This window comes from Ziziphus jujuba, chromosome 6, assembly GCF_031755915.1.
Source record: "Ziziphus jujuba cultivar Dongzao chromosome 6, ASM3175591v1".
In the NCBI taxonomy this organism is placed as follows: Eukaryota; Viridiplantae; Streptophyta; class Magnoliopsida; order Rosales; family Rhamnaceae; genus Ziziphus; species Ziziphus jujuba.
In genome coordinates, this window is record NC_083384.1 from 11875258 (window position 1) to 11891467 (window position 16210).

The 16210-nt window shown below is 33.4% G+C and overlaps 1 protein-coding gene and 1 non-coding gene across 2 annotated transcripts; one reads left to right on the forward strand and one right to left on the reverse strand.

Moving 5' to 3' along the window:
* The first annotated feature begins 201 nt into the window (after positions 1-201).
* Positions 202-1936, forward strand: LOC107435808 (probable aquaporin PIP1-4). Its single transcript, XM_016047433.4, has 4 exons — positions 202-646; positions 803-1098; positions 1214-1354; positions 1507-1936. Exons 1-4 carry the CDS (start codon positions 313-315, stop codon positions 1597-1599), a joined length of 864 nt encoding a protein of 287 aa, XP_015902919.1. The 5' UTR covers positions 202-312; the 3' UTR covers positions 1600-1936.
* A 5124-nt stretch (positions 1937-7060) lies between these two features.
* On the reverse strand, positions 7061-8037 carry LOC125423581 (uncharacterized). The gene is made up of 2 exons (XR_009639466.1): positions 7947-8037; positions 7061-7856 (listed from the first exon to the last, which is right to left on the reverse strand). It is a non-coding gene; the product is annotated as an uncharacterized LOC125423581 (transcript).
* Between the last annotated feature and the right edge of the window lie 8173 nt (positions 8038-16210).

Below are 16210 nucleotides of genomic sequence, written 5' to 3' on the forward strand. Positions count from 1 at the left end.
AATTCAAACGGTAAACAATGGAGAAAATAATGCCAGCCTGACAAAGACAACCAAATTCGGAGCTCGTGATTGACAGCAAACAAACAAAATCTTTTTCTTAAGGTCTTTGATGGTCGGTGGTGAGTCACAAACAATGCCACGGTTCATTGAACTTTCTAGTCTTTTCTCTTTCACTACAAATACCCCCCATCTAATCTCCTCTCAAAACCCATCCAAATCCACATTCAACCAAAATCCCCTGTTCTTCTTTATAGTTCGGAAACTAGCAGAGTAAGAGAGAAAAAACACAACAAAAAAAAAAAAGAGGAAAAAATGGAGGGCAAAGAAGAAGATGTGAGAGTAGGAGCAAACAGGTTCAGAGAGAGACAACCAATTGGAACAGCAGCACAAACCCCAGACGCCAAGGATTACATAGAGCCACCCCCAGCTCCTCTCATCGAGCCAGGAGAGATATTTTCATGGTCGTTTTACAGAGCAGGCATAGCAGAGTTCGTTGCCACTTTCTTGTTCCTTTACATTACAATCTTAACGGTAATGGGTGTTTCAAAATCTCCATCCAAATGCTCTACTGTTGGTATCCAAGGCATTGCTTGGGCTTTCGGTGGAATGATCTTCGCTCTTGTTTATTGTACTGCTGGGATTTCAGGTAATATATATATATATATATATAGTCAATCGATGTATTATGTTGCTCGATTATTAACTGATTACGTATAATCTGGCATCAATCGGGCAACATAAACTGTCTAACATCGTCCAGTAGAATAAAATTTTAATATATAAAACTGTTTATTATTTTCAGGGGGTCATATTAATCCGGCGGTGACATTTGGGCTGTTCTTGGCGAGGAAATTGTCGCTGACGAGGACGGTGTTTTACATAATAATGCAGTGTTTGGGAGCCATTTGCGGTGCTGCTGTGGTTAAAGGTTTCGAAAAAAGCCAGTATGAGGTACTAGGTGGTGGTGCTAACAGTGTCAACGCTGGATATAGCAAAGGTAGTGGGCTTGGAGCTGAGATTGTTGGCACTTTTGTTCTTGTATACACTGTTTTCTCTGCAACTGATGCCAAGAGAAACGCCCGAGACTCTCATGTTCCTGTAAGCAATTAATAGTATGCTTAAAAAAATTAATCAATTACTCTAATTTGGAAATTTTTCATGGCTAATTAGTTATGTAAGATTTTTGACAATTGGGTTTTTGTCCGTGATACAGATTTTGGCACCGCTTCCTATTGGGTTTGCAGTGTTTCTTGTTCATTTGGCAACAATTCCTGTCACTGGAACTGGTATTAACCCGGCTAGGAGTCTTGGGGCAGCTCTCATTTACGACAAAGAGCATGTTTGGGACGAGCATGTAAGTTATTTTTTCTATAAATTAATCTAAAAACACAAATTAAATTCCAAGAAAATAATTAAATTCAAGGTGGGAGATCAAAGTTTTGGTTATGATGTTCTTGCTTGAATTTTTATTTTTATTTATTGTCTTTTTTTTTTTGGGTTTTGCAGTGGATATTCTGGGTTGGACCTTTCATTGGGGCAGCTCTGGCGGCTTTGTACCATCAGATTGTGATAAGGGCAATTCCATTCAAGTCTAATTAGGCATCCATGGAATTATTTCTCAGCCAAAAAAAAAAAACAAAATGATGGATTTGAATTTGATGAGCAAGTTCTTGGTATCCGGAAGAGGATGCTAATGTTAATCATTCCAAGTTCTGTGTTTTCTGATGGAGTGTTTTTTTTTTCTTTTTTTTTTTTTTCCCTGTTTTTCTATTTTGTGTTATGTAAATTGGGCAAGCGAAGAAGATGATGGTGGGTGTGATGGGTTTTTTTGTCACCGAATTCCACCTCTAAATATTGGGTTTTCCTATCCTTTATGTAATCTAAAAGGTCACCTACTTTTTCTATTAGAAATAAGTTACTTATTTTATGTTTAAAATTATCTCCCCTGTTTTTCCCTTAACCTAAAAATGACCTTTTGGAGGAAATCTAGCTAGCCTTCTTTCCGCAGTCATTGAATTCACTGTGTGGCTAACAATTAATTAAATTAAAATAATATGTTAATTAAATTAAAATAATATTTCATCATCTCTAATATAATCAGGACAGCTTCCATATAGAATAAAGGCAACAAATTAGTATTCTAGTTAAAAAAAATGTTTTAACTTGAGCACAGTTTCATAATAAAATAAAATAATATAAAACTTGAGCACAACACCTTCAGATTTTAATTGGTTAGATATGATTGTTGAATTTTTTTTTTTTAAGAAAAAAAAACTCTTTATATTAATATTTTTTATACTAAAGCGTTAAGCTTCCAAGGAGCCGATTTAACATGTATATTTAGTTAGTGTGTAGAAATAGCATCCTACTCCTTGTTTTCTTTTTTCTTTTTTTTGGATATTTTTGGTATTTATTTATTTTTTTATTTATTGTGTGTGAATAACAGTAGCATCCCAGTTAAATGAATAAAACCGATGTAATCCGAATATTTTACAATATTGCTTTATATACAACCTTTTGTACCCTCTAATTTGAAGAAATACCATCAGTTTTTTGTTTTTCCTTTTAATTATTAAAATTGATTTTTGAATTCTCGATTGATTTGTGCCAATGTGAAAGCAGAATTTAAAGTCTGAAAGTTTTCGACCTCAAAATACTTATCAGCATTGTTGTAGACATTATCTATATATTCAAGAATATTCTAAACATGAACTACACAACTTTTAGTCCAGCTTCTATCTCTTAACCTTTACAAAAGAAGACAATAATGGCTTCGCTACTAATCTGTCCCTCGGATTAGACTTTATCTTTTCGGTAATTTATTTTCTTTTTAATAATCGTATAAACCTCTCCCCCTTTAGAAAATTGTTCAAACTCCACCGGGCATGAGAAAACAGCATTTGGCTCTAGTCATATTCCAATGTATATGATATATCTAAATATCAGATTCATTCATTTTCGTATAATACAGACTTCTATAAAATGTCCAAAGAAAGTATTTAGCCATTGTATAAAATGTTACTTATTAATCTAAATTTATATTTATAGAATATATAAAAAAAAATTGAATTACAAAAGATTATGAGTTGCGGGTAAAATTACACTGATACCAGTTTGTTGATCTCATCTGTGTTAATCTTTGATTTGCTAGCGCGAACACGTTATCACTTATAAATTATGTAAAATAAAAAACTTATAAAGTTTTATGTCGAAAGACTAGCCAAATCAACCTATTGCAATATTAATTTAAAAAAAAAATTGAAAAAAGCATTACACATCAACATAATTCTCGGTTATTCAGGCTTATGATATGGATAGATGTAGATATTTAAAAATCTATATTAAATACATCCAAACATTTTAAATCCATCAAAATCTTTAACTTTTTTAAAATTTTAATTGAATTTTTCCCTTTAACGACATACATCCTGAATTTCTATAAAATATAAACATGGGGGAATTTGGCCCAATGTCCCTTTTAGAAGGGCTATGATGATATATACCCCTTCATCGGTCAAATTTTTTTTTTTTTTTGCCCTTTAATATCCATTACATCCTTAAAAAAATTTTAAGAGACCTGTATGTCTTTTATTTTAGATTTAATATAAGGAAACCTTTTGTGACTCCTTCGATTTGGCTTCTGGGTTCTCATAAAAAACCAATGCTGAGATTAGAAAGAAGACCAAATCTAAAGACAACAAGCTTGAGTTCGAAGAAAGCAATGCTCAGATCTTCAGGCTAATGCTCGACGATGCCCATCTTCAATCCCGCCTTTATTTTTACGAGTATTGGAATGTTTTTACCTTCTCACTTGTGGTTGTTTCTTCTCTGCTGCTTCAGAAATACTTGAATGGTGGATCGGAAGAATCTGGATCTTTAGCAAATGGTGGTTTTGTTTCGGTTTTACTAAGATTTGTGGGTGTTTTTAAGTTTCTAATGTTGCTCGCCAAGGTTTTTTTTGAAAAATCAGCATCAAGGAGGCCGGAGAAGCCATGAATAGAATCACAAAAAATTCTGAAAATGTTATCAAATTGGCAAAAAAAATTTGATTACTGTAGGGCCTTCGATAATTACCGATGAAACCTATGGTAATCAATTTGTCCTTGCTGGAAACATTACCGTAGGTTTCATCGGTAATTACCGAAACCCCTATGGTAATCACATTTTACCAATTTTTTTGCCTCCACAAGTCCACTAATGTGTGTTAAATGCAACAACATGCAAAATATACATTTTTCAATGATTCTAAGGAGAAAAAATTCCAAAAGTTCGGAAAAAATTCTCAAATTGTCAAAAAAAATTTATTACCATAGGGTCTTCTGTAATTACCGATGCAACCTACGATAATCAATTTGTCCTTGTTGGAAAAATTACCGTAGGTTTCATCGGTAATTACAGAAACCCTTGTGGTAATGACATTTTATCAATTTTTTAGCGTCCACAAGTCCCTTAATGTGTGTTAAATGCAACAACATGCAAAATATACTTTTTTCAATGATTCTAAAAAGAAAAAACCCCAAAAGTTCTGAAAAAGTTCTCAAATGGGCACAAAAAATTGATTACCATAGGGCATTCGGTAATTACCGATAAAAACTACGATAATCAATTTGTATCTGCTGGAAAAATTACCATAAGTTTCATCGGTAATTACCGAAACCCCTATGGTTATCATATTTTACTAATGTTTTGGCCCCCACAAGTCCCCTAATGTGTGTTAAATGCAACAATATGCAAAATATACATTCTTTAATGATCTTAAGGAGAAAAAATCCAAAAAATTCTGAAAAAGTTCTCAAATTGCCAAAAAAAATTTATTACCATTGGGTCTTCGGTAATTACCGATGCGACCTACGGTAATCAATTTGTCCTTGCTGGAAAAATTACCGTAGGTTTCATCGGTAATTATCGAAACCCCTGTTGTAATCACATTTTACCAATTTTTTGGCGCTCACAAATCCCCTAATGTGTGTTAAATGCAACAACATGCAAAATATACTTTCTTCAATGATCCTAAAGAGAAAAAAGCCCAAAAGTTTTGAAAAAGTTCTTAAATGGGCACAAAAATTTGATTACAGTTGGGCCTTCGGTAATTATCGATGAAACCTACGATAATCAATTTGTAGTTGCTGGAAAAATTACCGTAGGTTTCATCGGTAATTACCGAAACCCCTATGGTTATCACATTTTATCAATTTTTTGGCCCCCACAAGTCCCCTAATGTGTGTTAAATGCAACATCATGCAAAATATACATTTTTCAATGATTCTAAAGAGAAAAAACCCCAAAAGTTCTGAAAAAGTTCTCAAATTGGCACAAAAATTTAATTACCGTAGTGCCTTTGGTAATTACCAATGAAACCTATGGTAATCAATTTGTAGTTGCTGGAAAAATTACCGTAGGTTTCATCGGTAATTATCGAAACCCCTATGATTATCACATTTTATCAATTTTTTGGCCCCCACAAGTCCCATAATATGTGTTAAATGCAACAACATGCAAAATATTTTCCACTTTATTCGACAGTTAATGAAAAATGAGGGTAGATGAGAAATGGAAGATGGTTCCATTTATTCGACACTTTCATATCCACTTATTTAAATATTTTCCACAACCGCACAACTAATTCCCTCTTGACTACTCTCTTTTGGACATACTACAATGGAGCCGCATTTTAAAAGAGATTGGAAGAAGCTTTCGAGCTGGGAATAATCTCCAATTTAAAACTAACTAAATTTCAATGCATACCATTCAGACAAGTTCAAAATTAAAGAAAATTACAAGATGATTTTTTCCGCTTGCTGTATATAAAGCTCTGACAAGAAGCAAAAATTCTTTGCCACCAACAGAACATTCCTCTGCCAACAACTATAAAATTGCTAAAATCTATTTTCATTTTCTTGGTGAATCCACCATCAATATATAAACAACAGATGTTGCCCGCTCGCCATGGAATAAGACAGTTTTCTAAGCATCCAATTCTTGGTGAGAAGTTTTGTCAAAAACCTAGAATGCAAGCAGTCAAGCATCCACATCAAAAAGTGGAAAGAAAAACAAAGAAAACAAGTATACCAATATACAAGATATAGATAAAACACCATTAAAGTAAAAATTATCCCATTACTGTCAAAAGCAATCTAATTTATTTATAGGCATAAAAAATAATAGAAAACATCAACAAATGAATTTGAACAGAGCATATAAAAAGCCGAGAGAGACAAAGTTCACTTACATTGAAAGAACAAGAATTGCTGATATTGCCCATTGCAGACACAAAAGAAGAAAATAATAAGATACGAATCAGTATCTTAAGACAGTGTATTTTATGGCAGTTTTGCTGTCAAATAGGGCATAGAAAAGGCTCAGAATTTATGACATACCAATTAAATTGAACAAGTGGAACGGTGACAACATGAATTTGATTTTTGGAAGTGCAATGAAAGCCCATGAAACAGCTCCTACAAAAGGCTCTGTTGGTATCAATCTCAATTTGACCCAAAGTTCCTCATCAATGTCAAAATCTCGAACGCCAATTGACACCACAATTGGTATAATGCCAAAATTTAGTGACAGCATTAAAAGCATATTGGCACCTCCAGTATAACCGAGACTGATTTGATACCTGGATGGAATCAAAGGAAATATTTGCAGTTAGTTATAATATTTAGCATACAAGTTTCAAAGAAAATAATTAAATACCTAGAGTATCCATAAAGAAAGGAAAAACATAACTCTAATTTCGATTCTAACTTATCTCAAAATTAATCAGAAAAAAAAACACCCCACAAATGTTTTAAAAAAACCCCAGAAACCAATCATATTGCTCTTAGCCACTTTGGCTTTTCTTTTCAGGGGGATAAGAATTTTCAGATTTAGGACATGCACATGATTTTTCTGTAATAAGAATATTTTTTGTTAAAAAGTCATACTGATGCTAACTCTCACACTCACTGATAAGAATCTTTAACTTTCCCTCTGCCTATAACTTTTAAATTCCAATACGTAGAAAGTTACAAACACCTGAAAACAGCAAAAAAAGAAGAAAAAAGCAGAGGGACAACCATTGTCTAGGACAGTCTAAGGAAAACCAAAAAATATAAATCAATAAGTAATGTGCTACTACATTGCAATAGATATATGTATAATGTTATGTTTTTACCATTTCAAGGATCATGATTTATGGGAAAAATGGATCGCTGCAACAAATTGTGCCTTGAAACACAAAGATTTGATGTTAAAAACACTGTAGGTTTTCTTTCATGGAGTTGACATATATAAGGGGAACAAAACAAGATTTCATGCATTAATGTCATACCCACAAAGAGATATTTAGAGGATTATTTGGCCAATGGAGAACACCAGCTTCACAATTACTGTGTTTTCGATATCATATTGATGGGAAAAACTTGTTGAGATTGAAAGGCAGATGGTAGAATTCCTCACTTCTTGTATCTGTCTTAAACGACTGGAACCTATCCCACCAATGCATGCCTCTATCTTTCCTTGTTGCACTGTCTTTCTTATGCAGAGTGATGTCTAGGAAAATTGCCAACATACCAGCAACAAACAGTTCTGACGAGAACGGTACGTTGATCATGTCATTGAACTGCATATGAAGGAGGAAATGTGAGATAATTAAATACTTTCCCAGAGAGGACTAAAGCAAAAGTGAGATATTTGAGAAAAGAGGATTGGTATCCATCTTGCTCCAGTGTGCACTGGACCATAACCATTAACAACAGTATACTCATTGAAGTATTGTGGGATTGAAAAGCCTATGAAAATTGAGAAGCCTATAATAAACTTCGTCCTAAAACTGTTTAGATTGCAAAATTGAAGTAAGCTAAGACCTGCTGAACCTGCTCATGCATAGTGTTAGAGAATTAGATTCATAAACTTTCAAAGGTGTGACAATACAAAAAATGCTTCATTATTTTCATAAAACATACCAACATAGGCAAAGAAAAAGCAATACAAAGCCGCAATGATTGGTGCTGGAATTGAGGCAAAGACAACTCCAAATTTTCCTGAAAATCCATGTTTATGCGCTCAATACATGTACTCTCTTTAAAAATAAAGAACTATATGCAAAATAGATCATTTACCTAGTATAGAAAAGAAGATCATGAATCCAGCTGAAATCTAAACAACTCTTCGGCTACCAACACGTGTCAAAGCTAACAAACCAACATTTTCACTGGAAGAATTTGAAGGATGGTATAAGCCAGCTGGGGAAAACTAGTTAATATATAAACTCAACAGTATCTTTAAGTACAAGAATCCTAGAACCATACACAAATACAGATGATCCATTCCCAGTTCCAAATATACCAGAAAAAATAATGCCGACTCCCTGTGATCAGGAGAAAAACATAATGATTACCTAAAAAAATGAAATGAGATATGTATATGAAGGCAACCTAAAAATCATTGCTAGAACTAATGAAGTTTGACTATTTTGGCAAGCAAATTGATAGAACAGAGACAAACATATCAAAACTTTTTTTTTTCCTATTGACAAAAAATATCAAATTATATATAAGAAGTGTCGAAGACTTTCTAACAATAGCAAAGTGAAAAGTTAGTCAGTGACACTGTCATATTTTACAACTAAATTCATAATTGCTATCCAGATTGATATTAGCAAGAAATTTGTACCTGCCAACCAACACCACGGCTAAGAATAGAAGTGTAACACCCCACACCCAAAAAAAATGCACCTATTGAGAAGTTTGACTAGGTTTGATTAAGTTTGACCGGGTTAACCAAGTTTGACCAAATGAATAGTGTGGGTCCAGATTTGACTTTTTCTATGATTCATATTTTAGTTTGACCAAGGTATCATTGGATAGAGCTCATCGATACAAGTTTAAAGACTAGTGGCATGCCAAATTCCGAGCTACGAATCAAAAGTTATGGTTCTATGAAGTTCAGTTTCAGTATTTTATCTGTGTCCAAACCAGTCCAAGTGTTTTTGTCTAATAACAACCCCAGGCTTATAAAAGCCTCATTTTGTGTGCCAAATAGAGTCCCAAAACCCTAGAGCTCCCTTTTCCTTCACGAAACCCAAGGAAAAACACCCCAGCCTTTGGACCCGAACTGGGTCAAAACGACCCGTTTTTACCCACAACTGGGTTTATGCCGTTCAACCATATCCGGCCACCACCTTGTTACACGCACCAGCCAGAGAGGAGCGGAGGGAGGAGGTGAGCTCGGCCTTAAAATTTTTCGGCCACCGGACGCCGGACGCGCCAAGGTCGAGTCGGCGAAACTCGACAGCCGGAGTTTTTCTCTCTCCTCGATTTGTGTGTTTTCTGGCCAACTCAGCTCATCCCATACCTCTATCCCACCATTTTCGACCTCTCTAAGTCCATTTCCAAGGTTAGATTGCCCAAAATCCCCACCGTTTGAGAGATCCCTCAAGTTTAAACTCGGTTGAAACTTTACCTCGATTTTTCGGCCACCAGAGGAGTCACCGGACCAAGGTAAGGCCACTGGTGAACTCCTTGTCTCTTGGGCTTTCCATAGACATATAATTTGTGAATTTTGGAGATCGTTTGATAATTTTCCTATTTTCGGGTTATTTTATTAATCTTTTGGATAAAATTAGACTGTGTTTGAACAACAATTGGTCAAATCAGTTGAAATTGGAGTTGGATTAGTGCAATTAGATATTATTGGAACCTGTTTGGAGGGTCAATTGACAAAAATTAGGCTTAGGGCAAAAAACCCCAATTTGGAGTACTGGGTTCGAAGGGGACACGGTATAATTGGACCGTCCGGTGTCCAATTTCGAAAATTTTAGAGTTCGATAAATTATTGTAAGGCATTTGGGTTATAATAATGCCTTTAGTTTAGTTATTGGAGCCTGAGAAATATTTTTATATTATGACAGGCACTGGTATTGAAACCGGAGGTGAGCCTGCAGGAGAGCAGAGTTGAGCAGCATCTGTACTGTGAGTGGTTATATTATTTAAATTATTTTGGGCATATTATAATATGTATGTGTTTTGAATAATTTGGCATATATACCATTTGATTGAAATGTTTGCTTTATGCGTATATATAATATCTGCTTTCACTTATACAAGTTATCATTTTATGTGGATTTTAATAAGATTTTCAGTGATTTCTAAATTCGATGAGTTCATAGTGAACTTGTGAATTATGTTAATTAAATATTCTGGTATTTGAATTGAGATTTCAAATTATTTCGGAAAGTATTTGATTTGAGGAGCAGATTGAAAAATTTATATGATTTTAAGCATGTTCAAGTATTTTCAAATTTTATATGTTTAAAATTGGATTATGGTGAATATAAATTCACTGTGGTATTTATGGTTTTATTTGAAGTTGATGAATTGGAATTTTTTTGAAATATTTCAATAACCGGTGGAACTTAAATATTAAATTATGATTTACGATACAGTGGAGTACCGTATCAGTCATGTTTAATTGATGTACCATATAGTATCAGAGATTTGGTTCAGTATTATATTATATTACAGCGCGCTGGGTTGCCACGGTACCATGAGGTTGGTTTCATCCAACGGTTTATTATTACCACAAACTGTGAGGTCGGGTTTAACTGACGATTTATTATTATTGCCACAGTATCGTGAGGTTGGTTTCATCCAACGGTTTATTATTGCCATGGATCGTGAGGTCGGATTTAACCGACGGTTTATTTATTTATTATTCCCACGATACCTTTCGGATATTGAGGGTCGTGAGGTGGGTGAATCCCACGGTTTACAGTTTAGTACATCGAATGATAAATTGCATATGTTTGAATCTACTGTTGGTTTTAAAATAAATAAATAAATAAATAAGATGGTGGTTATTTGTAACACCCCGTCCCAAACCATGTCGGAATTTTTGCACGTTGATCGAGGTTGACTGTTGACCGTTGACCGTTGACGGAAGGGGTCAAAAGTTGACTTTTTGATCCGATTGGAATTCTAGGTTGACTGAGGTACCGTTATGAAGTACACGTTGGCACGAGTTCGTAGACTATTAGCACGTTGAAAACGGAGCTACGGTTTGGAAGTTATGAGCAAAACAAGTTGAGGTCCAAACTGTCCAAGGGGTGCCGGAGTTGACTTTTTATTCATGCAAAGTTGAGCGTTGACTCATGCATGGTTGTGAAGTGCTCGTTGATACGAGTCCGTAGACTAGCGGCACGTCCGATTTGGACATGTGGTTTGGAAGTTATGGACCTGTAGAGTTTTCAAACACCGTATTATTTTAATATTATTTTTGAACGTGTAACGATGTGCCACGTGTGACTTAATGAATGTGACCATGTGTCACCATGGTGAGATGCCACATGTCAACCATGTATAATATCATATTATTTTATTATTATTTTAAATAATAATATTATTATTTAATTATTTAATTATTTTTATTTTATTTTCTTTTTCTTTTTCTTTTCTTTTCCCCACGTGGGAAAACACCTTCTCTTTTCTTTTCCTTTTCTTCCCTTCTTCTTCCCCGAGCCCGTCAAAAAGCCAGCAGAAATTTTTCCCTCTCTCTCTCTCCTTTGACTCTCTCCCCCGCTCTCTTTGACCGGCCTTTTGGCCGGATTTTAGTCGCCAGAAAGCCACACGCATTGGACATCGGTGAAGCCCAGCTCGCCGCGACCTCAGCCTCCAATTTTCCCGGCCAGTCGCCGCCGGACGCGCCCAGATCGGGCCGGTGAAGTCGGCGGCGGCCGGTTAAGTTTTCCGGCGATTCTCGCCATTTCCGACCAACCCAGCCCGACCCATACCTCTATTCCACCATTTGCGACCCCTCTGAGTCCATTTCAGGGGTTATATTGCCCAAAATCCCCACCATTTGAGAGATCCCCCAAGTTTAAATCCGGCCGAAGCTTTCCGGCCAAATTCCGGCCACCTCCGGTGGAATTGGGGTCGATGGAGACTGGATTTGTAATCCTCATCGCTCAAGCTTCGATTCGGTATATTATCCGACTATTTTGGATAACGTTTGTGTTTGACCCCCCGGGTACCGGATATTATTTACCTGAATAAAATATTAATTTATTTGACTGTGTGTGAATTGTGTTCTAGGAGCACCGGTGAGTCGTGGAATTGATCACATGGTGGATCATGGTTTAATTGCGTGCTCTAGGTGAGTGACCCACCTTTAAAAATGTTTTTGGGGTAATTGATTATATTTATATGGTGTTAAATTGATATCTGTAATTTGTGCTCATGTGGCGTAATTTAAATATAATCGGGAAAAAATATTATTTTATATATATTTTTACCCATTGATACTAAACGGAATTTTGGGTTACTAAGAATTTCCCGAGTATTATTTTATTGTGGTTTAATTTATTTATTGTGCATGAGCAAAGTATATTTCAGTAATAATCGTACGTGGTGTTAAGTGTTATTCTTCGGGCATAATTGGGTTAAATATTTTATGAAAATATTTGTTTAAGTTGGTGGTTTAATTTTATAAATTATGCCCGCGGTATTTCAATTGTTGAATCTCGTATTACGAGAAAAGGTACGGTTTTATTTGTTATCGATGTTTTCGTACCGGTTTGTTAAATAAAAATATGTGGGATGGTAAGTGTGAAATTTTGATATATTCCCCACGGTAATTTTGGAAACGGTATAGTTGGTTTAATAACTATTTTAGACGCATGCACACAGTATTGGTGTTCTGGTATATGTATATGTGGTTTAGCGCGCAAGTATTATTATTTCACCCGTGAGTTGCCATTGGACCGTGGGCAGGCAAGTCTTATCTTTTCAGACTCGTTTATTACTTATTTGTACTTTCAGATTTCGTTAACACTTTTATAATGCTCTGATATTAAATTTGGGACTCTGTAGAGACCACGGTATTTATGTTTTGGTTATGGCTTGTAGTACCTTAGGCCGGTTGTGGACTTTTATGCTGCTGTGGATTTATTTATATTTATATGTTGGGGTATTATTGATATTACTTGTGTTGGTTGTCCACGTGTCAAGTGGAGTTCCATTGGATATTCTTAGGAATTGTCCAGTGGTACTTCACCAGGCGGGACCACCAGGGAGATCCTGGAAGAGTCCCCGGGGCGGATCCTGTCAAGAAGGCAGTAAGGGAGTTGCACTTGCATACCTTGACACAGCTATGAAGTCACCAGTGGACTGTTGAATCGAAAATTTGTTGAAAAAACAAGGAGAAAGAACAAAAAACAAAAGAATTTAGGGAATTATCAATTTGAAGCTACCCAGATTAAATAAAAGCATTATCAAGACCAATTTGATACCTGGATGAAATCAAAGGAAATATATGCAATTAGTTATAATATTTAGCATACAAGTTTCAAAGAAAATAATTAAATACCTAGAGTATCCATAAAGAAAAAAAAAAACATAACCCTAATTTCGATTCCAACTTACCCCAAAATTAATCAGGAAAAAAAAAAAAAAAACACCCCACAAATGTTTTAAAAAAAAAAAACTCTAGAAACCAATCAAATCGAAAAGCCAAAGTAAAAATGAAGCAAACAGACTAGGCATTTTATTAGAGAGGCCAAGCGAAACAGTAAGCTTGGGCATCTGGTTTCGCCATGCAACACCACCCTTGAGCTTCGCATACAAATCCATGTCCTCCTTCTTCACAATACCCTAATTTCGAATTCCAAACCATCAATTTCTTTGTATGGAATTTTGGTAACCGGAGAGATGAAACAGGGCTGTTTGGCAAAAAGGCAACTAAGTGAAGAAAGCTTGATGAATGAGAAGAGATGAGCCAGCTTTGGGGGAAAGGTGATGAAAGAAAGGAAAAAAGTTGGGTGAAGAAAAGAAAGAAAAAAAAAAGTAAAAATATTTAATTTGGATATAAAGGTATTTTGGGATTATTAAAAATTGAAAGGATAGGAAAAAAAAAAAAAAAGATACCAAATGAAGGGGTAAAAATCGTTAAGCTCATTCCTATGAGGACATTGGGCCAAATTCCCCATATAATCACAATTATTTGAGCCCAAATATCTTCATATTGCAGATTGAAGCAAGCTCACAACATTTGAAGGATCCATGATCTGAATTAAGCCCAATAATGACACTATTGAAAGATACAATTATTCAGCCCACACAATCACACGAGGACACCAAACAATATATACATGTATGTATGTATGTATGTATGTATGTATGTATGTATGTATGTATGTATGTATGTATGTATAGTCAGCTCAAATAATATCCCTAATATAAGAATTAACATAAAAAATTTTAAAAAAATTTTGAATTACATTAAAAATTGAAATTTAAAATTATATTTATTTATTATTGAATCCTGATATGGTTCACTTTTTCTAAATTGGATTTTAATATGTCATTATATCCATATTTAATGAAATAGTCATTAACATAGATTAGAATTTTAAATTGTAACTTTTAATATGACCAAATAATCATTAAGATAGACTTTAAATTAATAAAATAAATGGATCTAACTTGAGATTGATTATATATATATATATATGAAAATGCTATTGTGGATGAAGTTGGCTACCATTTGGTGAGCACTGTCATCAACAGACATTAAAAACAACCATTTGGAGACTGATCTAATGGCTCTTGATAGTTGTCGTATACCATGTAGTGTCAAACTTCATCCACAATGGCAGTCTTGTATATATATATATATATATGTAGAATATATATATACATATCTACATATATATATATATATATATATATAGAGAGAGAGAGAGAGAGAGTTCAGTCTATGTAACAAATCCTATCAAAATATCTTGATGAGTAACTATCTAATATATCTAGTTAAATTCTTATCAAGTCAATTTCATGGTTTTAACATAATATTTTTTTTTATTAATTTTTCATTCGCTTCAAAATCAAAATTTAAAAATCAATTAATGGTCTAATATAAATTTAATAATATATTAAAATTTTATTTGGAGGTAATGAATTTTGCAAGGACTAAATAAATCATAAATACATTTTTAATTTCATTTGTTAAAACGATATAATAGCTAATAAAGAAAATCTTAATGAAAAATTATCTATCTAATATGAGTTTGATTATATTATATTATATATATATATATATATATATATATATATATATATATATATATATATATATATATATATATATATAAACTAGAAACAAAATTATTATATAAAAAAGGGTTGATGAGCTCTACTATATTAGCCAAGCAAAAGACATTTGAAAAATGTCAAACTTTTAAGAGAAACTATTTTTAATATTCAATTTCTCAACTGGGATTTTAGAAATTGTAATATTTAGTTTCTAATAAGAATGTTATTACTTTTTTTGGGTCTTGGATAAAATGAATAATTGGATTTTAAAGTAATTAACTTAATTTTTATGTTACAAATTAAATATCATTTTCTAATTTTAGAATATCGATACCTCATTTTTTAGAAAATTTTAAACTGACATATTTTTTATGTGAAAACAATTTTTCTACATTCATTTTTAAACTTAAGAATTTAATTTTCCAAACTTACATTGTTTTATCTCTAAATAACTATTAAAAAGAGAAAAAATATCACCTTCTTAATAAAATAAATTTCTACTAATTCTCCCTTTTACCAACCGGGACCATATTCCTTACCTCTTATATTTTGAACCATTTTTGTTTTTTTGGTAATATTTGAACTATTTTTTTGGTACGTGATCCTAATCAAAACAAAATATGAGGAAATAAATTAAGTTTGTCAGCATTCCAAGTGAGACAGATGATGGAAATATGGTCCTTTCCACCTTGTTATTAAAATTTTGAAAAACAAATATTATTGGCATGCAACATGTTTTCTTTTAAAGGACACGTGTAACATGTTTTTTTTTTTTTTAAAAAAAAAAACATGAAAATTAAAAAGGAACTATTTCAAGTAGTTTGGGCTTACTTCAGCCTGACCAAGCGAAAAGACTTGGGCCAACTATTATATTCCCAAAACAAAAAATAATAATAATAATGATAATAATGATAATAATAATAATAATAATAATAATAATGATGATCGTTTCAAAATAATAATAATAATAATAATAAACTATTATATTCTTTCCATCTATTTTTAAATATTTTTGTTTTAAAAAAATATTGGAGAAAAAAAAAAGGTCGGTGAGAATTATAAATAAGATGATGGAAAATATAGTAGTTTCTTCCAGCATGCTTGTTATTATAATTTTGGAAAAATAATATTGACATGGAAAA